Here is a 22,794-nt window from a genome sequence, read left to right as displayed (position 1 = left end):
TATAAAAATCATACCTCTCCATTAATCCCAGGAATGCCAATAGGACCCTGTGAAACACATATCAACAGCAGTCTATACAATCAGTTTATACAAATCAAACAATCAATACATCAGAGTAATGCAGAGGTCAAGCTGAAGCACCCTATAAACTAGTTCAACTAAAAGAGTTGTGGGATTAGGAAAGTAATAAACAAGTGTGACAGACTGGGATGTTTTGTCACTGTCCTTTCGGGTCTTGAACACAGTCTGACAGGAACCAAGCACTCTGGACCACAGTATTTTGTTTTAAACAGGGCGCGGCCTGTATGTTTATTTCAGGATGGTGTTCTCTGTATCCAGAGTCACACAAACCAAATTCCAACAATGTAAACAAAATAAACCAAACAAAACCTAGCTCTTTATTACCGAGCGCTACCTAAACCTTACAGCTATCTTTTAACTCTCCTTTCTACAAGTCAGACAGCTAAGCTGCTTACTGACTAACCAAAAACATGCCTTAAACTAGGCAATAATTGTTTCCCCCTTAGGTAGAACACCAATCTATTTCTGCCTTTCCGTCTGTCATCTCCTTTACATACCTCGTGTTTGGGAAAAAAAAAAAACCATGCCCTTTTATGGCTGCCTAATTGGAGACAGGTGAAAACCCTTGTCTCAAAATGGTCACCCCTGTGGAACTCTGGGAATTGTAGTCTTTTCTGACTTGGCAGTCAAAGACTGCAATTTACTTGTGTGACCCAAATTTAGTGGAGAGGATACAGGCTCATTGTCACTCTTGGACCAATATACACACCCTCCACCACTTTCCCATATATTTTATAGTTCACTTTGTCACACAAGATACAAAAATACATACACACATAAATAGCTACAATGCAATCATTTAAACACAACTAAGTATAATCTATGGAAATGTATTGGTTTCACTTTAATCCAAAGTAATACAGTGGTTTTAAAGGAGAATAGTGAATGTACAGCTGCAGTCCTAGAATCGTGTAAGCGTTGGGGGGATGGCCACATTTCCATTTAAGGATCCATTTGTAAAACACATATACATGAATGTGTAACTAAACATTTTCAGGATTGTGCCAGGGTAGCATCACAGCCCAGGCTGGCTGCCAGCAGGAATTAAATCCATAGACAGAAAGCTGCAGTTTAAATGCTGGTGAGCATATTTATTAAAGAAACAAAAACACTGGAACAAACCAACAGGGCATAAGGGCCACCCCCTTGGACTTTTCCACATTTTATTGTGTTACAACAATATGGATTTAATTAGGAGTTTTTGCCACTGATCAACACAAAAAAAGTTCATAATGTCAAAGTGAAAAATAAAATCTACAAATTGCTCTAAATTAATTACAAATTTAAAACAGAAAATAATTGATTACATAAGTATTCACCCCCTTTGCTATGACATAGCTAAATAAGCTCTGGCACAACCAGTTATGTTTAGAAGTCACATAATTAGTTGAATGGAGTCCACCTGTGTGCAATTAAGGTGTTTCACATGATTTCAGGTTAAATACACCTGTCTCTGGGAGGTCCCACAGTTGGTTATTACATTTACTTACAAAAACTACATCATGAAGACGAAGGAACATTCAAAGCAAATCCGGAATAAGGTTCTTCAAAAGCACCAATCAGGGGTAGGATATAAGAACATTTCCAAGGCATTGAATATCCCCCTAGCACAGTAAAGTCCATTATTAAGAAATGGAGAGAATATGGCACAACTGTGAATCTGTCTAGAACAGGCCGTCCTCAAAAACTGAGTATCCGGGCCAGAAGGTCACTAGTCAGGGAGGCCACCAAGAGGCCTTTGGCAACTCTAAAGGAGTTACAGTCTTCCACGGCTGAGCTGGGAGACACTGTGCATACAGCAACAATAGGCCGGGTGCTTCACAAAACTGGCCTTTATGGGAGAGTGGCAAAAAGAAAGCCATTGTTGAAAAAAACTCACATCAAATCTTGGGTAGAGTTTGCCAGAAGGCATGTGGGAGACTCTGGGACCAAGTGAAAGAAGATTCTATGGTCTGATGAGACCAAAATAGAGCTTTTTGGCCTCAATGATAAGAGCTATGTTTGGCGCAAGCCTAACACCACACATTATTCTGAGAACACCATCCCTACCGTGAAGCATGGTGGTGGCAGCATCATGCTATGGCATGCTTCTCTTCATCAGGGCCTGGAAAGCTCATGAATATAGAGGGCAAAATGGATGCAGCAAAGTACAGAGAAATCCTGGAGGAAAACCTATTGAAGTCTGTTTTTGTATTTGTAACTCATTTAGAACAATTTGTAGATTTTATTTTTTACTTTGAGATTATGGACTTTTTTGTGTTGATCAGTGGCAAAAACTAATTAAATCCATTTTGATTCCATGTTGTAACACAATAAAATGTGGAAAAGTTCAAGGGGGGTGAATGCTTTGAGAGCTACTGTGTAGTTCTCAAAGCACTGTAGAGCCACAGCCATGGACCACAGAATACACAAAGCAAGGGAAACCTACCCTTTAAACATCCAATTAAAGAAAAATAAACACATACCATGTCTCCTTTATTTCCAGTTTTTCCAAGCGCACCAGGCTTTCCCTATAGCGTAAACAGCACAGTTAAATTAGTTTTTTTCAGTCTTATTTGTGAGTTGCTTAGTCATCAATGTGAATGAAAACATCCCATAAATCAATAAGGTGCCCTTAGTCATGTCTGGGCACATGAAATTCTGGCAAATAATTTGAAAAGCCCTTCTATGTGTATTCTTCAAAAGAGATTCGCCATTTTGTTTTCATTTTCTCATGAACACTCTATTTTGAATAGATTCTTCAGGGTAGTGAATCTACTAATTGTAATCACTGCTACACTTTGGTTATTGTGGAATCTGTCAATTGCAATCACAGTTACACTTCACTTGTTGTAGTAGAACTTTGGAATACACAGGACACAAATTAAATTGAAATTTACCATAGTCCCTTGTGGGCCAGCAGGTCCTACGGGGCCCTAAAAAAAGATACAGAAATATATAAATACTATACATGCACAGACCAAGAAGACTTGCCATTGTATAGGGTCTCTTCATGCCTACCAACCTAAAAACTAAAACTGGATACAACTGAAAGATATACAAATTAATACATAAATAAATCAAAAAGCAGGTGTCCAAAATGTGGAGACAGATGCAGGTGATTGTTATTTGTAGAAGGGGAATGGTATGATGGCCCTGTCTAGCCTATTCAGCACTGCTATGGTACATATAAAGAAACACATCAGCTCTGCCAATTCTGTACCTTTTCTCCTTTCTCTCCAGTATGACCTTTTATACCATGAGGACCAGCTTCCCCTTTGTCACCATGTTCACCCTGTTGGTCAAGACACAAAATTACAATTATACAATAAATCACAATTCTAAAATAACTACTGAATCCTTTCCTTGTGCATCTTAGCACATACAAAAACATGGTCTAGATGTTTAACAACAGCAGTCAATGCCTGTATTTTAAAGTAATATTAAAGACATATTAAACCCACGTCAAGTCCAGGAAGCCCAGTTGCACCCATTGGTCCTTGTTTTCCAGTTTCACCCTGAAACAAAGGAAGGTTTTTAGTTAGAGTCTGATTAACACAAAGATCCTCACAAACATCGTGGATCGATGCTATGGAGTTTATTCCTATGCTGAGTGATGGTGTCTGTAATATTATAGCTAGGTGCACAATTGATGTCTATACTTGAGTATTCTGAAGTTGTGTAAGAACAGTTACTCACAGGAGGTCCTTTTGGTCCTGGTAATCCATTTTCACCAGCCTCCCCTGCTTCTCCCTTAAACAATCAAACCAGGGTGTTAATAGTCTGTGCAAGAGTTTGCAATTCAGTACACAGCTAGATGAAATGATAGCCGTTTTAGTCCAGAGGTGATAGACAAAGAGAAGGAGAAGTGATACCTTTTATTGGACTAACTAAATAATAATTATTCACAAGCTTTCAAGACCTCCTTTGAGGTCTTGAAAACTTGTGAATAATTATTATTTAGTTAGTCCAATAAAAGGTATCAGCTATCCTTCTCTTTGTCTATCAGTTCAGTACAATACTTCAATATACAGTACAACTGGAATAAACAGAAACCCTATTTTGGTTGCATTAAATAGCAAACAGTCAACCTCTAGGGTTTAAGATAAAGAAAAATAATTAGACCAGACTAAAATGACACAATACACAATGAACTATTATTACAAAGAGATCCGATACTACTTCTACTATGACTACTACTACTACTACTACTACTACTACTACTACTACTAATAATAATAATAATAATAATAATAATAATAATAATAATAATAATAATAATAATAATAATAAATTACTAGTTTTAACCGACTAACCCAACACAACCCCTACAAATGTTCTTCATCCTCCCTTAAGTGTTAAAAAGTTCTACAAAAAAAAATTTGCATTTCACAAACGACTGCCCTGTATGGCAATACTATTTCAACATATGAGATACCGAACTTGAATTAGTTATCTTAGGGGTGCCTTTCTGTAAAGTCACTTAGTGCTGAACAAGTTACATAGCCAGACCTCACTCCAGCAATCGATTGCCTTGTATGATACTCACTGGTTTACCGGGAGGACCAGCTGGTCCTGTTTCTCCGACAGGTCCAGTTCCACCCTGTAGCATTAGAGCATAGTCAACAAGAGCAAACATTTCCCTTAATGACCTTATGAATTCTCCAATTTTACCAGGTCACCAATCAGGAAAGCCAGAGCTGACAAAGTACCTTCTCACCAGCATGACCCTTCAGTCCTGGTTCTCCAGGCAGCCCCTAAAGCCAGAAAGAACAACCATGAAACAGACATTATTAAAAGCATGCCATGAACAGAGGTATAGGAACTGGGCAGGACAGGGGGTGCGGCACAAACACAATGATGAATAGGATTCTCTAGTCTGATAGAGCGCATGAAGAGGCTCTCTTCAAGCTCAATAATATTGTGTGATGATATGTAGACATTTCCACAGAATAGAACACATCCAGAGATCAGTGATTCTATATTTTCTTACTTACACTATTATCCTATTGATCAGAGATTTCCTCTCACTGGAGGGCAGTTCTTGTGTTTTTCTTGAATTTTTTAAAAGGTATTTTTGTCCATAATTTAAACATAAAATACCATACATATAACATGTGTATTTCTTATGTGTTTGGCAAAGGAGCATGTTAATGTTCAAATTTTTTTTTTAATATTTTTTAATTGACAGCATTAACGTGTTTTTATATCTTTCTAGTGCAGATTTTATACTAGAGAAAAAGCAAAGTGTCCCTGAATTGTTTTGCAACCAAACACAAAGCTATCTCCCAACTCTGCCACTATGAGCTATTTATACTCACCTGGATTCCAAGAAGACCTCTTGGACCCACGAGGCCTGGCATCCCAGGCTTTCCCTGAAAAAAAACAAGGAAATGCCAGAATAAATAATAGTTTAACAACATGTGAACTTAAAATCAGACTGAAGAAGTTTCATATACCCTCTTCCCTTCATCTCCAGACCTCCCGTCAATTCCATCTTTCCCAGGGGGACCCTTAAGAACAGAATAACTCCTATTAGCACACAGAATCATTATCTATCTCAATTACAGACAACTACTGATATAGACAATCAATAATAATAACCATTCTCTTCAAACCAGGTAGATTTGACTTTCCTGAATAATGTTCACAATAGCAGAAGGGAGGCTCTGTATGTGCTGAATATTTTATAAAAACTTCATTACTTACAATTTCGCCCTTGTGCCCTGGAGCACCGTCTTCTCCATTGCGACCCACTGCACCCTACAAATGACGGTTTACACAATTTCACCCATTATATGTCCAGTGGGCAAATGGTTATCTGTTAGCAGTCTAAACAGAAAGGAATGGAAAGGGAATCACTTACTTCATCTCCTTTGGGGCCTTCTAAACCCTGGGTTCCTCTTGGTCCTTGTTGTCCCTAAAAAGGTAGCATCAACATTACCTCCACCAACTAACAACTTTTTATTACTGCCTTATTATTATTGTATAACTGATAGACAAATAGTGTAAGTGTTGAGGGTGCTTGGTTTCACAGGGACAGCTATTCGGGAGAGCTACGGACACTCTGAATCAACTTCTGTCCCGTAAGTAGACTAAAGTCTTTAGTTAGGCCTTTGTCACAATATTTTATTGTACAATATATTCATCTTGTAAATTCAAGGTGGGCAAGTAAATCTGAAGATACTTTAAAATGTTTCTAGAATATGTTTTAGCTACAACAAAGAGAAAATAGTGTGTTGACTATAAGGGTTTTTAACTGCTCAGATCTGGAATGCACGGTGGTTTGGAGTTATCATGATTATTGATAAAGCCCAGTTTACATGGCTAAACCACAATGAGAACAATGTATTATTTACTTGACAATACTTACAACTGGGCCTGATGGTCCAGTAGGTCCTGGGATCCCATTAAAGCCTGGAGGACCCTGGGGAAATACATATTATTATTATTATTATTATTATTATTATATATATATATATATATATATATATATATATATATATATATATATATATATATATATATATATATATATATATATATATATATATATATATATATATATATATATGCGTGCAATAAGTGCCTGAGAAGTCTGTATATAAATATATTTTTAGTAAAATTCTGTTTTTTTACTAATCACAAAAACAATTGTGTACACCAATGTGGTTAGTTTGTCAGGGTATAACTTTGAAACTTACACACTTTGTGAAACAAGTAAATACTCAGTTAATTAAGTCAAATTTGAGGCAAATTAAAGTTATTAAAAAAACTGATAGTGTGCACGGTAACATTGTTCGTCATTGGAAAAAAGGCAGAGTTATGTTTTTTCTTCCCATCTGTGCAGACATACTGAGCAGAACAGACGTGAGGAATACAAATGAACTCAACGACGTCTCGGATTTCAAAAATTTGTTCAAGATCTGTGTCAGAGTGCAGTGGATAATGTTCACAAGTGTCTTTTTGTGTTTTTCTGTAGCGTTTACAAACCACTAAAAATACATTATTTGAAGGGACAAAGTAGGAGTGAGTGAGCATAAAGCTGTTTTATTGTTTTGCTATCTTCCAGTTCATTTAATTGTTCTCTATCCAAATCGGCATGTCTACTCACTACTTTGGGATTTTTTGCAAGTAATAGGTCACTCAATTTCATAGTTACAGCTGTACATCTGCAAGCGAGTGTAAGCAAGATGGCTACCTATACTATATATATATATATATATATATATATATATATATATATATATATATATATATATATATATATATATATATGCATGCAGGTGTATTTGCATAAACAAAAATATTTATAATTAGAAAAATCTAATTATATTATATATCGCAATATTATATCTATATGGCAATGCAGCACAAAAGTCCGTATTTTGTATAAGATTAAGCTGGTTGTCAGAGAAAAAGAAAAAAAAGAAATATGTTGCATAAATCAGATTTAAAGTGGATGACTTCTTTGTTTGGCCTACTTACCCGGTCTCCTTTGTCTCCAGCACTACCAGGAAATCCTCTCAACCCTCTAGCTCCCTGAGCAATACAATTACCACAGATCGGTTAGAATAGCTCATTTCTTGTGTCCTTGCACACAGACACAATCTGAATGTGTTGAAGGTCTTTGTTCTATGCACAACATGCTGGTGTGGTGTTACAAATGGAATTAGAGAGGAATCTTAGAATCACGTCTAGTAAGAAATTGATTTATTTGGGGGCTTGGACTGTTTTTAGGAATGTTCCATAATTGCTGCGGACAGATTTTGATTGTTCATGTCATATCTAAACATGTATGATAAGTTTAAATTATAAATTATGATATATATATATATATATATATATATATATATATATATATTATATATATATATATATATATATAGTATATCCAGTCGCTCCCAGTAGCACAGTCAGGCCCTGTGGACCAGGTAACCCAGAATCTCCCTGAGGTAAAGAAGCAGAAGAAATGACAAAGGAGTCGTGCAGACACATTCCTTTCATGTTACAGTCATCTGTAATTATCAGCATTTATTTTCCAGTGAAGATGCCCGTCACAGGATCCCTGTAATTCTGTTGCTTTAACAGCTATGTTCTTAAACTTCTCACAAAGTAAACTGTAAGTAAAAAGCAATCAAGAAGAAAGTAAAATCTCCAACCTTTTGACCATCCTTTCCTGGCTTCCCTGGCTCGCCCATGTGACCTTTGTGGCCCTAATAAGAAAACCACCAGTTTGATATGTGACAGATTCAACATTAGCATGGGCTTTGCATTATACAGTACATGAATACACAACCCTAACCCTATTGGATATATATATATTGGATATATAATATATATATATATATATATATATATATATATATATATATATATATATAATATATATAATGTGAATTTTTATAGGAAGAGAGTCAACTACAGCCAAAAAAACACCTGATCTCTGGAGGAGCAATGCCACTAAAAAGTTTAAAAGGGTTACACAGACAAATGTGATAAGCAGTGTTTCAGTCTTTGACAGGTCATTGAATTCAACATGTTGGAGACCTGGGAATGTTACAGTTCTACCATCTTACTGTACAACAGATAAATCCATAGACATGTTTACTCCAGGAAGGGTCTACAGATTTAGGGGCAGTCTGTTAAAAAGATAAACCTACATGTTCAAAGGTTCAAAAAAGAATGACGCTATTAGTTACCTTCAGACCTGCCAACCCGGGGTTGCCTTGCGGACCAGCGGGGCAAGCTGTTGAACACTTTTGTCGGGAAGAAGCAAAAACAAGCATTATTTTAGATAATTTGGTTGAGTAAATCAAATAATATATGACATATATAAAGTATGTTTGTGGTTAAGGAAGACATATAATTAATAAATAAATAAACATTTTTCATGTTAGTTTATAATCACTTACAAAATCTCCACTCCCCTCTCCTGTGAAAACTCCAGGTGGTCCCTAAAAGGAGCAACAACAGCAGACTGTTTTTCATTCATTGTAGGCAGCACCAAGGTAGAGTTAGGAAGACCCATCTCTCGTTATTGGCCATTGCCATACACATGTATAAGTAGTAACTGTAATTATAACTACCCACCACATTGTAATGATGATTTCAGGGGAGGCATAAAATTACACTATAGTTTCCAAAGAATTACAAATTGATCATAATATTGAATGATTGACCCGTAACATTCAGCATGCAATATTCACTCTGTTGCTTGATATATAATAATGCTTATTTGAGAAATGACTTACCGCAGGTCCGGGTGGACCTGGGGGACCAGCACTGCCTTTTGGTCCCATCGGTCCCTGTTAATAACGAACAACAATAGTGGTCAATATTACAAAATAGTTTATTACAGGCCAGCTTTTATCCAAACAGGAAACCTAAACTCGTGCACCCAATTTATATATATATATATATATATATATATATATATATATATATATATATATATATATATATATATATATATATCTCAAGTGCATATTGTCTGATAATTTTGCATTTTCAGTCAAACAATGTAATGTACTGCCATTTTCTTAAAATTCTCAACATGGTTTCACCCATTCAGAGAAAACACGAGGATAACCTGTCAAATATAGAGATTTTATGGCTTTTCTGGAGAAGCAGAGCACAACCCTTTCCATGTTTTTCTTACTGGCAAGTGGATAAATAGATGCTCGAGTGTGGAGACTCTATGAAAAATGATCCATAATAATAATGGTATTAATAATGATGCAGCACAATAGCATGCCTGCATCACCCTCGTACAGCACACCTGCGGCACCCTAGTACAACACGCATGCATCACCTTCATATGGCACGCTCGTACAGCACACCTGCATCACCCTTGTACAGCACGCATGCATCACCTTCATATGGCACGCTCATACAGCACACCTGCATCACCCTTGTATAGCATGCCTGCATCACCCTCATATGGCAAACTCGTACAGCATGCCTGCATCACCCTCGTACAGGACGCCTGCATCACCCTCATACAGCACGCCTGCATCACCCTCATATGGTACGCTCATCTAGCACACCTGCATCACCCTCGTACAGCATGCCTGCATCACCCTTGTATGGCACACTCGTACAGCATGCCTGCATCACCCTCGTACAGCACGCCTGCATCACCCTTGTACAGCACGCCTGCATCACCCTCATATGGTACCCTTGTTCAGCACGCCTACATCACTCTCTTATGGCACGCTCATACAGCATGCCTGCATCATCCTCGTACAGCATGCCTGCATCACCCTCGTACAGCACGCCTGCATCACCCTCATATGGCACGCTCGTACAGCACACCTGCATCACCCTCGTCTAGCACACCTGCATCACCCTCATATGGCACGCTCATACAGCACACCTGCATCACCCTCGTCTAGCACACCTGCATCACCCTCATATGGCACGCTCGTACAGCACACCTGCATCACCCTCGTACAGCACGCCTGCATCACCCTTGTATGGCACGCTTGTACAGCATGCCTGCATCACCCTCATACAGCACGCCTGCAGCATGCTCCTACAGCATGCCTGCATCACCCTCGTACAGCACCTCTATCACCTTCCTACAGCACGCCTGCGGCACGTTCATACAGCATACTTGCCTACCAGATTAACTGGAGAACCTGTTTCTACCCTTATCTGAGCACTGTCTCTTCTGGTGGGACAGAGGTGGACCCCCCCAACTCTACAGTTATGTTTTCTTTTGTTGTTTTATGTTACAGTCTACCATGCCATGACATGAACAGTAGTGCATTTTGAAGTCTATATTTAATTGGAAATTCATTTTACTGTACTTAGATTAAATACATCTAAACATTAAAATAAAACAAATGTACATAGACAATTGATATTTAGTAATATTTAACCCTCAGTTATTCTTCCTACTTTCTTACCTCAGGTCCAAGATTGCCAGGATCCCCAGCTTCACCAGGTTTCCCAGGAGGTCCCTGAAAACCCAATGAAAACCAGGCTGACTCTTCCTTTTTTTTGCTCTCAAATGCATATTGTCTGAGAATTTAACATTTTCAGTCAAACAATGTAATGCATCGCCATTTTCTTTAAATTCTCAACATAGTTTCACCCATTCTGTGCGTTAGAGACCTTGGTAACGCTCGCAGAAGCATTTCGCATAAAGGGTGTGTGAGGAGTGGGGTGGGAAGGAAGTTCAATCATGGCTTGCCATTGTTTTAAATAGAATGTAAAGATGTTTTTGTCTAAGGTCACACAGTAAAGCTTTAAATTGCTAAAATGAATAAACAAATGTATATGCAATTACAACAATGTCCTGAATGCTGTGCATTTGTAATTCTTTCTATTTGACTACCTCTATGTGTTTTGCAATATTTTGTCCCCATCGAGCAAGCAGCATAAACTGTAGTACTACAATAGCTATAGCTTTTGAGGTGATTTCTCTCCCAGCTGGTATCACTCATTGACACAGAAAAGTAATAGTATTTGCAGAGATGTCAGTTGAGGTAGGATAACATATGTTTAGACAAAAATGTCAGTTAAATGTTTTATGGTGAATGCATCATTTCAAAGTTGATGTTTTCCAGGCAGTCTGTAGTAAATACAGAAAGTATTCTGAATCCAGCTAAAGGGCCTCAAATTAGCTTGTGGTTATTGCAGCCTTTATATTTCCCACGATGAGATGGAGTCGAGTGTCACCTGACATTAGGGGAAAGGGCCAGTAAATTTCAACAGCAGACAATGAAACAAACAGAGATCCACACTTACTGCAGGTCCCACTGATACAGCTCCCTACAAAAACAAGCACAAAGCAAATGTGTTCCTTTAGCAAGCCTCCTCTGTGCATTCTCTTTGTAACTTAAATATTTACAAGCCTTTTACAGCAAATGCTTTCAGTTAGTATTAACCTCTTTTATTTATTTGGCAGACCTTTATCCATGTCATCTTTTTAATCATTTGCATGGAATTCAAGTCGGTCATTTCCATAGAATATAAAGCTTCTGAATTGACAAACATATTAAAAATACTGTATACACTGTAGTATAAAGGCTTGAAATGAAAATAAACTATTTTATAAGTTCAATACTTACAGGAGATCCAGGAGATCCAGGAGATCCAGGAGATCCAGGTAATCCCTGGGGTGCATGGAGAAAAACACAATGAACCCTTGAACCTCACGTACGCAGTGTTGTTAGGACAGCCCTTTTTCACCTCCACAATATTGCCCGTTTACGTCCTTTTCTATCATCAGTAGATGCAGAAAGGTTAGTTCATGCACTCGTCAAGATGCTCGGATACATTGTGAAAAGTGTTGAATTTAAATCAAGGGAAGTAATGTTAAAATTGTACAATGCATTAGTAAGACCTCATCTTGAATATTGTGTTCAGTTCTGGTCACCTCGCTACAAAAACGATATAGCTGCTCTAGAAAGAGTACAAAGAAGAGCGACCAGAATTATTCCGGGTTTAAAAGGCATGTCATATGTAGACTGGCTAAAAGAATTGAATCTATTCAGTCTTGAACAAAAAAGACTACGCGGCGACCTAATTCAAGCATTCAAAATTCTAAAAGGTATTGACAATGTCGACCCAAGGGACTTTTTCGACCTGAAAAAAGAAACAAGGACCAGGGGCATTCAAAACAGAAAATAGGAGGCACTTTTTTACACAGAGAATCATGAGGGTCTGGAACCAACTCCCCAGTAATGTTGTTGAAGCTGACACCCTGGGATCCTTCAAGAAGCTGCTTGATGAGATTCTGGGATCAATAAGCTACTAACAACAAAATGAGCAAGATGGGCCGAATGGCCTCCTCTCGTTTGTAAACTTTCTTATGTTCTTATGTTCTTATGTCAGCTCGAGATTAGATTACGGCAATGCTTTGCTCTGTGGCCTTCCTTATAGCACTCTTAGAAGGCTCCAATATGTCCAGAATGCTGCTGCTCGTATCCTAACAATATCAAAAGCTTGTGGTCATATCTCACCTGTACTATGTCAGCTCCATTGGTTGCCTGTTAATTTTAGGATTGATTTTAAAATTGCAATGCTAAACTATACAGGTCTAACTGGCACTGCTCCTTCGTATATTGCTGAGCTGCTTACTCCCTATGTCCCTGCTCGCAGCCTGCAATCCTCTGAGGCTGGTCTGTTGGTTATCTCCCAACTCCAGGCTGCGCACTCAGGGTGACAGAACGCTTTCTGTTTATGCACCCTGACTTTGGAACTCCTTGACAAATTATATTAAAAGTTCAGACTCTGGAGTTTTTTAAAACTTCTTTAAAGACTTATTATTTTAAATTGGCTTTTAATTGTATCTAGCTGTACTTTTAACTGGCTTTTAACTGAACTTAATTGTACATTTTCTGTTTGTTTGTTTAAATCTTGTAAAGTGCCTTGGGATACTTGTTATGAAAGATGCTATATATAAATACAATGTTGTTGCTGCAATGCAAAAGTAATGAGTTATTTCACTGGCACTGGAGCCTTTTAAATGGAAATCAGTTCCACTTACAGTAACTAACTATCTACCTAGCTAGCTATCTGTGCAGGTTCTTCACGTTCACGTTGTCTTAGACTACAGTTATGTTTAATAAAAATAACACAAATTTCTGCCTTCCAATGTTTTGGCCACCTTTTTGACCTTACTCGCAATGAATCATTGCGTTTTTGAAACTGCTGAATAAAAATCCCGCCGGAAATCACTTTTTGCTGGTGGATGTACAGTATGTAGGGACCAAACACTCAGGCTGCATATTAAAGTTTAAAAAAGATACAAGACCCCCTGATATAGAAGCGCCTCAGACTGAGATGCATATTAAAAAGGAAATAAACTTACCCGTTCTCCGACAGGACCTCTTGGGCCCAAGGACCCTTGCTGTCCCTAATAATTCAATAAATAAAAATGGAAGAAACTCATTTTAAAGATATAGTATTGACAATAATGTGGTATGAGACTTAATTTGATGTCATTATTCTATTAGCATGAAGATTATAATAATCAAGTAAAGGAACAAATCTTATCAGTCATGGACAGCAGGTGCCCTAAAATGAACACAGAAAGTTGTTGTTTTTTCAGTTTTAATTAAAAGTAGTTTTTAATTACATCTGTAAAGAGATCAACAGGGGGCTTGAGCAGCAGTTTTTAAACATAGTGCTTAAAGACGCGAGAACGGCTCTACAGACGCTATAGAATGAAAAGAACTCCTATTGTTATGTCACATAGGAATGTGTGAAACAATGTAACACAAACTAAACCATGATCGGCCAATCCCAGCCAGTCACTTACATGAACTCCAGGAAGTCCTGGCAGTCCTCTCAGCCCAGGAAGTCCAACCTCTCCTCTATCTCCTTTCAGACCCTGAGTTGAACAATATGTAACATTGAAGCAGCACTTATCGTTTTGCCATTAACCCCTGAGCAGATGGTCAGCACTGCAACAACAATGCAATGGTTCTGATCTCAGGACTAATGGCAGCACAGGCACAGCTATAATGGTATCACAAACTGGTAGAATATAACCAACATTAAATGTTTAAGACAATGGCATTGCTGTGGCGTGTTACAAGGTAATATTGACTCTCCCAGGTCAATAAAGCCAGAGGCCACATAGACATAAGATTTCACATATTGAGCTATAACTGTACTCTTGTGCTGTACCCTGGTACCATGTGAGTACCAGCAAGCTACCGTATAAGGATCAATGACCAATATCTGTACCGGTCCTATGTTGTCATTGCTGGTAATGTGGCCTGACAATGGTTTTGCAAGGGTTTCTCCAGGATAATACACTGGAATTATAATGGTATATCAATGTGTCTAACAAAAATAGAGGAAGCATGCTATGATTGTAGCGCCAATGTTCCTGAAAGAAATCCATTTGACTCTTTTCTCTGGTTGTCATACTTTTTTTAAAAGTTATTATTGATAGCTGCATTAATATAACAACCAAATATTTTTAAGTTTAACTGCTTTTAGTTGTAATGTCTCATAATGAAACAGTAATTATTTACTGTATTTTTTATTTTCTCTCATTGGAATTTGCTCTTATTACGATTGTATTGTATTTATAACAGCTCCTGTCTGTAGTGTGATATTTTGTAATGTGATACTTTGTAACAGCTGTACGTCACCCTGGATAAGGATGCCTGCTAAGAAATAAATAATAAGTATTTAGACTCCTAAAATGCATAAAACATCATAAAACAAACTAAAATGGATAAAACAACAAAATACATTGTATAACTAGTGATACTTACAGGCAGACCAGGTGTTCCAGGAAGGCCAGGTACACCCTGTAAAACATATATAATTAATATATTAACACTTACAAATGATTGTTTGCCAGCTTTAAAATGTGTACTATGAGTTTATGCTGTCAGCAAGTTTGTCAGGATGAAAATAATCTTTGTTAGATTGCAAAGGAGCAAAGTTCGAAGTGCCAGATTCTGCTGAAAACTATAAACTATAAAATGCTACTACATTCTTTCAAACAAAGAATTGGCAAACAGCACAAATTCTGCATCCAAGAATCTTTTGAAAGTATCTAGGTTACTCAAACTGTGCTTGCATAAGCAATCTGGTGCATTGGAAAATACAACATAAAGTATAGCACATATTATAGAGCTTGAGAGTGTTCTATTAACTTGTAACCATACCAACCACGCAGATAAGGTTGTGACATCAACTGAAGAAATAAAATGTTTCTGAGAATTAAATGGTTTGTTCCCTTAATCATGAACAACATTCTATAATTGAAAGTTGACTGTTTTAATGCATTGTTGCACAATGTCATTTTATACATAATGTTGTTTCTCCATTTCTTGGTGCAGTAGTTCCACAAAAAGCCAGGCAGTATTAGATGAGGTGAAGTTCATTATTTTAATGCACACTTGATGCTTCAGGAGATCGGTGCATTCAACAATTTATTGTATAACATTGTACAGAAAACAAAAGAAAACAAATTACATCAATATCATCTTTCACTTCTCAAAGTTAATAGTAATAAAAAAAATAATGCCCAAATTACAACCCCATAGGAATACGTACATTCTTCCCATCCAACCCGTGGTCTCCTGGAGGCCCCTGAGGGCCCGGGGGACCCGCGGGGCCTGGGACAGGCCTTGGCTCTCGACCAGGCTGCAGGGGAAAGAAAAGCAGCAAGCCAACATTCAAAAAAGAGGCCTTCTGTAGCTGCACATTATACCAAAATATTTGGTTTTGGTGGGATATTGCGTTCAGGAAAATGTGTTTGGTTATTATGCACGGTTACCACAGTTTTGTTCTTGACCTTGATAATGCAATGAGCTGATAACAAATTCCATTAGAATTTGGTGTTTATATAATATGTTCACTTCTGTTCTAGTGTTAGAATGAGAGTGATGTCATACTATACCACTAGTACCTTTTCGTTCTCACAGGAGTGGCATTAAGAAGTTTTTACGTTCTAACACTTCCTGAATTGTGCATGCATTTCTATTTTGAACAACATGATTTAACTAAATGGGCTTAAAAGTAAAACACATTCTAATAAAATTAATTGATGTTATGTATACGCAAGTACAAGGAATAGGGTTATTGTGAAAGAAAATATATTTTCCTTAAAAAAAGTCACATTATGTTATTTGCAATATGGCTATGATTCCAAAGCTGGGTTCATTTTCGGTAGGTAGTACGGCTGTTTTCATCTAGGCCTGTCTTTCCTTCAATGGTGTTAATATTCATCTTAGGGGTCAGCAAACCCTTTAGATTAGTCTGAGCTATAACAATGTATCTTCTATTTATAAGACATAGCAATTAGTCAACAAGTAGATAATCCCCAGTCAGAAACAACTAGCAAGTAAAAGCATACTCCAAAGCAAAAGCAATCAAAAGGCAGAAAAACATTAAATAAATACCTCAGCATTGGGAATAATTCTCTGAAGAAAGAAGGGGAAAGAACAACAACAAAAAAGGCGTATTAGTGAAAACGTGACCCCTTCACTCAGAAACTGATTCAACAAAAAGTATTTCCTTTTCAGATAGTAGCTATTCATGGTGGCAAGAGCTGAGATTATTAAGTTTCCATAATGAAAAAAAAAAGATAGATAAAGTCCAAAGCTGCCAAACAAAAGCATTGAAAGCAGTACATGGGTTATTATGCAGAAAGCGTTTGAGTATTCCCATTGAAAATTCCCCCTTCTCATTCTCTGGTGACAATGGGAACCCAACCAAAGCCCACCTGTCAACTATCAAAGCACTCCAAGAGTCATACATTTATCTTGTCTATCAGAATGTTACATTATTTCACTACAAAAAAAGAAATGCACCACTATAGTCTTTGTGTTCTACAGCATATGTTTTGGAAAATATATATTTTTGCTGTATTCAGATAGAGAGATAAACTCTTAGAAGAAATTCAATAATATTGTTAAAAGTGGCTTTTCTTCGACTGGTGTTGGGTGGACAAGCTCGGTCAACTGGAATGAGATATATGTTACACAATGTGGTGGAGCTTACTGTACCAATCCCCTCCCCTTTGCAGACTGTACCTTATTGTTCACAGGGAGTTCAAACTTTGCCTACAAAGGGAAGGTACTTCTGAAAGCAGATGGGTTTTGATTGGTCCTACCTCTTGAATGGGTAACTCAGAGCAGGATTCTCTCTGGGCCCTCTGGGGGTCGCAGTGTATCAGCATCCACTGCAGTTCAAACTAAAAGTGAAGGAATTACTGGATGAGCTCAAGAGGAATCCCAAACCCACTGCTGTTAGCCCTTTTTTCTTTCACAGTTTATATTTAAATGCCATCACGTCAAGGTTGAGGGTTTTATACGAGGGAGAGAGACTTTTGCCTCCGAGTAAACTTAGTGTCCTCCAGTTATACCTATGATATGGCAAGTGCTTTGTCTGGTTTTATAACACTGTGTAACATTTTTTTTTTTTGTTCCTGGGTAGTAAGTGTTATTTCCTAATTGCTTATGCCTCAAAAGTATAGAAAATGGCTATTATTCCCCACAAACTTTGCTTTTGTGACCAGGACAGTGATATTTCAAAATATCACTATTTCCAATGGGAAAACGGGCAAATGTGTGTCTTTTCGTTCACATAAAGTCAGAAAAAAACAACATATGAATCCAAATTAACATGTATTTATACTAAAGTAATACAAAAATGAAAAATGAAGATTTAGAAGTGAGTAGTTTTTCGAGATTTACGATTTTTGTATTACTTTAGTATAAATACATGTTAATTTGGATTCATATGTTGTTTTTTTCTGACTTTATGTGAACGAAAAGACACACATTTGCCCGTTTTCCCATTGGAAATAGTGATATTTTGAAATATCACTGTCCTGGTCACAAAAGCAAAGTTTGTGGGGAATAATAGCCATTTTCTATACTTTTGAGGCATAAGCAATTAGGAAATAACATTTACTACCCAGGAACAAAAATTGTGTTACATAGTGTAATTGAATGATGTTTTTAAAAGATGTTTCCGCTCTGAATATGAGTTCAACTGAGTCAGTCATTTGGCTTTGCTATGTTGTCTCATGGTGTTTATTTACTCAAACTGTACTGTATCATTTTATCGCAGGACAAAGAGATTTGCAATTACAATGTGAATATTATTTTACAATTTAACTTATTAATCAAATTGTAATAAAGTCAGTATACACCAGCATTCCAGATAAGGGGTAGTTGGTGTTTTACGCATTGGAAAAATATTTTTTGAAGTTATTCTATATAATAAATACAATATTGCATGTTTATATTCCATCTGCAGTGTTGGAATAAAAACAAATACATTCTGTTTCTGTGTTTCTTTGCTTCACAGCCATACTGTTTGTGGTCAATAAAGCAAAGACAATTAATTGTTGTTTTTGTACAGTAGTTCAAAGTAACTTTACAGATAAAATGTAAGGTTCTATGTAATTAATACAAACCCCTATAAGTTAGCATTAAAGTATGTACAGTGCTTATTGAAAGTACTCATCACTTCAAGATATTGTTGCATTTTACACACACAAAATACATTTACTAGGTTGCAAAGTCATTTCTAAAAGCTGACTGGGGTCACTAAGTATCCGCCTTTCAAAGGGTTTAGATTAAATTAGTCTTGCATTCACTTGTTGATGCTTTAAAAATATACAGTAAATCAAGTGAAGTGGCTACATTAATCAGGCTTTTAAAATCATTTCTCAACCTCGTTCTTATTTTGCCACTTTTGAAAATCGTGTTTAAATTGGAGAGTAAATTACTCAATGGTGCAAAACCTTATCTGGAGCCCTGGTACACCAACGAAACGATGCACTTAATAATTCTCAGGTCCGCTTGGCCACACTGTCCATGCTGTCTGAGGACTCAATTAAACCATGTTTCCATGTATAAACACTTACCGCAACAGAGGTATCAGGATCTGCATCCAGCCTTCCGATGAGAGTCTCCCCTTCAGTATTGACAGTACCTTTGGTCTTAATGGGTTTGGATCCAATAGGCTGGCAGTCCAGGTAGAGGGTCACCTGATCATGCTCCACTCCCACCAGCACTTTGTGCCACTCTGTGTTGAAAAGTTGGGATACCCCTGGGAAGGTGACCACTTGCAGATTGCCATCCTTGCCCACCAGGAAGAACTCGACCCCCTGCTGGTCTCCGTTGAGACGCAGTCCCACCTGCTTGTAGCCATCCTGGTCCACCACCTGCCACATGTTCCATACTTTGTGGATGGTGTTCTTCACCATGCGGAACGTGGTCACAAAGGAATACTCCTCGGGCAAACCATGTGGGTAGATTATTCTGTAGGGATGCAATAGTTATTTCATTTATCTGAGGGTTTTTATTTAACTGTGAATATATTTCTTAAGGTTCAAATCTAACTTTTTAGTTAAGAAATGGAGCAAATGTGGAGTTATATTGATTCAGATTGAATAACACATGGTTGATGTTTTTTTACTCAAGCAACTTCCATGTATGAAGAACAAAGGCATCTAGACTGTAGTAGAGGTTATCATTACCTACTCTCCTGAGACTGCTTTGTTTTCAGTGGTTTGGAAGTTGGCCCTCTGTCATTAGATATAACCACAGCCCTGTGTTTTGTACAACCTGTTTTTTAGCCTGTAATTTAGTCCTACAGATGTCAATCTAGCCTCCCCAGCAAGTCACGGAATGAGCAACCATTAAACAATCATCTCATTACATTACTTCAACCATTGGTCATTCTATTACCACAAAGCACACAAATATATATATATTTCATCAACAGAAGAGAAGATATTGTTTTTTTTTTTAATCGATTTCCTGTTTCTGGCACCGATCCCTGAACAGTATAGGTGTTGTAACCATCTGTTGGAATCTGGATATTTGATAGATTCTGTAACATATGTAAGCTGTGTTTATTTATCTTTTTCTTTGTTTTGTTTTTAGTGGTTTTGTTTTGTTCTTTGCATATAATGTAAAAAAAAAAAAGTTGTTCATAAGAAGCCCTTAAGTGTTATTTTGTTGCATGAAAGACATATATTTTGCTATTAATCTTCAGCATCGTCAGTTGGTTAACCCGGTCTTCTTTCATGGATTGACATTGATCTGTGAAAATGTGTCCCTATGAAGAAACACTTCTTTCAGCAGCCACAGAATTGGTAACAACTGACAAATATATTTGAGACTTTTTTGCTAAATTGGGAAATAGTTCTTCTGCATTTCTCCTAAATTCAGTCAAAGAAATTCCACTGCAGTTTTCTTTTGCATATAGCTGATATCCCTCCATTTCTGATTTACAGTGCGCATCAAACCCTGGAACGCAATCTAACGGGATGGGTTCTTTATACAAACTACAAACATGCTGTGGGTCTAATATCCTCACTGCCTTTAGAAACTTGTGAGCTGGTTAAACAAAACGTGGTTTAATTCTGCATTGATCAGGGCTTTAGTAACTCGTCAATTTTTCAAAAACTTTGTAGAAAGTTTTAACAACACATGGTTATTGATCTGTGCTGTGCAACTCTTGTGCCAGTGCTCGGTATGTATTCTGCAACTTTATTATACCTTTCATGAATTCTAACATTACGGCTTCCAAAATAAGTTATCCCCATCAGTGCACAGCAGAGCAGGTGGATATTGCTGCATGCGATCTCTCAAAGAAATGCTTTTGGAGTTTACTGGTGCATTTATTTGTTCTAAAACAGCAAGTCTCGAGATAAGCTTTTTCTTTAAAAGCATCAATTTCTAGAATAGCAATAATTGTCTCTCATAATTAGGGGGTGTTTCCTAATTAGCCAGAATTGTATGGGTTGACTACTTAATTATTCTTTTGATCATTTTGATCTGTATGTACTGTAACTCTATTGTAGCTGCATATTAGGTAGTTTGTACTGCCTGGTTTCCATAATTAAGCTTGACTATGCAAATTCTAGAATACAGATGCATTTCAAAGTGAGTGGTGTTTACTGTTTGGAATTTGAAAAGCTATATCAGATCAAATACTTTGTATCAAAAGACATGATCAAGGGCACTCTTTGGCTTTGAACAGTATTCATTTAATGTGAATTCTGAATCTTGAATGGATTCTGAGGTATGGCCTTAAATTGTAACACATGTGGATGCAAAAAATGTTTATTTTTATTGGACAGTTAGACTAACCACCATCATTGGGACTCCTATATTACAGCTGTGTACCTGATGTGAACACACTAGTGGCTCTCAATACCAGAGTTTAAAATGATGTCGAACTTGAATGAGAGAATCATAGAATACAGCTGTATATTGAATATGAATCAATGGGTAGGAATATGAATCTTTCAAATGCAAAAGACATTTTGCAAAGAGTAATCAAGTAATTTTCACATAAATCATCAATAAAAAATGACCTAGAAAATTGTAGAATACAGTAGCGAATATGACAGGAATTTCCTGAGAATGTTAAGAACATAAGAACATAAGAAAGTTTACAAACGAGAGGAGGCCATTCGGCCCATCTTGCTCGTTTGGTTGTTAGTAGCTTATTGATCCCAAAATCTCATCAAGCAGCTTCTTGAAGGATCCCAGGGTGTCAGCTTCAACAACATTACTGGGGAGTTGATTCCAGACCCTCACAATTCTCTGTGTAAAAAAGTGTCTCCTATTTTCTGTTCTGAATGCCCCTTTTTCTAAACTCCATTTGTGACCCCTGGTCCTTGTTTCTTTTTTCAGGCTGAAAAAGTCCCTTGGGTCGACACTGTCAATACCTTTTAGAATTTTGAATGCTTGAATTAGGTCGCCACGTAGTCTTCTTTGTTCAAGACTGAACAGATTCAATTATTTTAGCCTGTCTGCATATGACATGCCTTTTAAGCCCGGAATAATTCTGGTCGCTCTTCTTTGCACTCTTTCTAGAGCAGCAATATCTTTTTTATAGCGAGGTGACCAGAACTGAACACAATATTCAAGATGAGGTCTTACTAGTGCATTGTACAGTTTTAACATTACTTCCCTTGATTTAAATTCAACACTTTTCACAATGTATCCGAGCATCTTGTTAGCCTTTTTTACAGCTTCCCCACATTGTCTAGATGAAGACATTTCTGAGTCAACAAAAACTCCTAGGTCTTTTTCATAGATTCCTTCTCCAATTTCAATATCTCCCATATGATATTTATAATGTACATTTTTATTTCCTGCGTGCAGTACCTTACACTTTTCTCTATTAAATGTCATTTGCCATGTGTCTGCCCAGTTCTGAATCTTGTCTAGATCATTTTGAATGACCTTTGCTGCTGCAACAGTGTTTGCCACTCCTCCT

The 22,794-nt window shown here is 37.2% G+C and overlaps 1 protein-coding gene across 3 annotated transcripts in view; it reads right to left on the bottom strand.

Moving 5' to 3' along the window:
- Positions 1-5,513: 5,513 nt before the first annotated feature.
- LOC121313696 (collagen alpha-1(IX) chain) overlaps positions 5,514-22,794 on the bottom strand; it is a 40,077-nt gene continuing 22,796 nt past the window's right edge. Inside the window, exons 5-24 of one of the 3 annotated variants that reach the window (XM_041246497.1) lie at positions 19,421-19,817; positions 17,657-17,737; positions 16,944-16,964; positions 16,096-16,185; positions 15,306-15,341; positions 14,336-14,407; positions 13,886-13,930; positions 12,150-12,185; positions 11,818-11,841; positions 10,974-11,027; positions 9,315-9,368; positions 8,976-9,017; positions 8,763-8,819; positions 8,223-8,276; positions 7,960-8,010; positions 7,549-7,604; positions 6,434-6,487; positions 5,927-5,980; positions 5,770-5,823; positions 5,514-5,573 (exon numbers count right to left, since the gene is read on the bottom strand). In XM_041246497.1, the coding sequence (XP_041102431.1) occupies positions 7,587-7,604; positions 7,960-8,010; positions 8,223-8,276; positions 8,763-8,819; positions 8,976-9,017; positions 9,315-9,368; positions 10,974-11,027; positions 11,818-11,841; positions 12,150-12,185; positions 13,886-13,930; positions 14,336-14,407; positions 15,306-15,341; positions 16,096-16,185; positions 16,944-16,964; positions 17,657-17,737; positions 19,421-19,817 (1,132 nt within the window). In that variant the 3' untranslated portion in view covers positions 5,514-5,573; positions 5,770-5,823; positions 5,927-5,980; positions 6,434-6,487; positions 7,549-7,586. Of the gene's footprint in view, positions 5,574-5,769; positions 5,824-5,926; positions 5,981-6,433; positions 6,488-7,548; positions 7,605-7,959; positions 8,011-8,222; positions 8,277-8,762; positions 8,820-8,975; positions 9,018-9,314; positions 9,369-10,973; positions 11,028-11,817; positions 11,842-12,140; positions 12,186-13,885; positions 13,931-14,335; positions 14,408-15,305; positions 15,342-16,095; positions 16,186-16,943; positions 16,965-17,656; positions 17,738-19,420; positions 19,818-22,794 lie in introns of all 3 variants that reach the window. The other 2 variants (XM_041246495.1, XM_041246498.1) reach the window with 2 other exon arrangements.

Source organism: Polyodon spathula, chromosome 3 (genome assembly GCF_017654505.1).
Source record: "Polyodon spathula isolate WHYD16114869_AA chromosome 3, ASM1765450v1, whole genome shotgun sequence".
Taxonomy (NCBI): domain Eukaryota; kingdom Metazoa; phylum Chordata; class Actinopteri; order Acipenseriformes; family Polyodontidae; genus Polyodon; species Polyodon spathula.
Note: the sequence above shows the minus strand (reverse complement) of the source record. Positions and strands in the feature narration are given on the sequence as shown.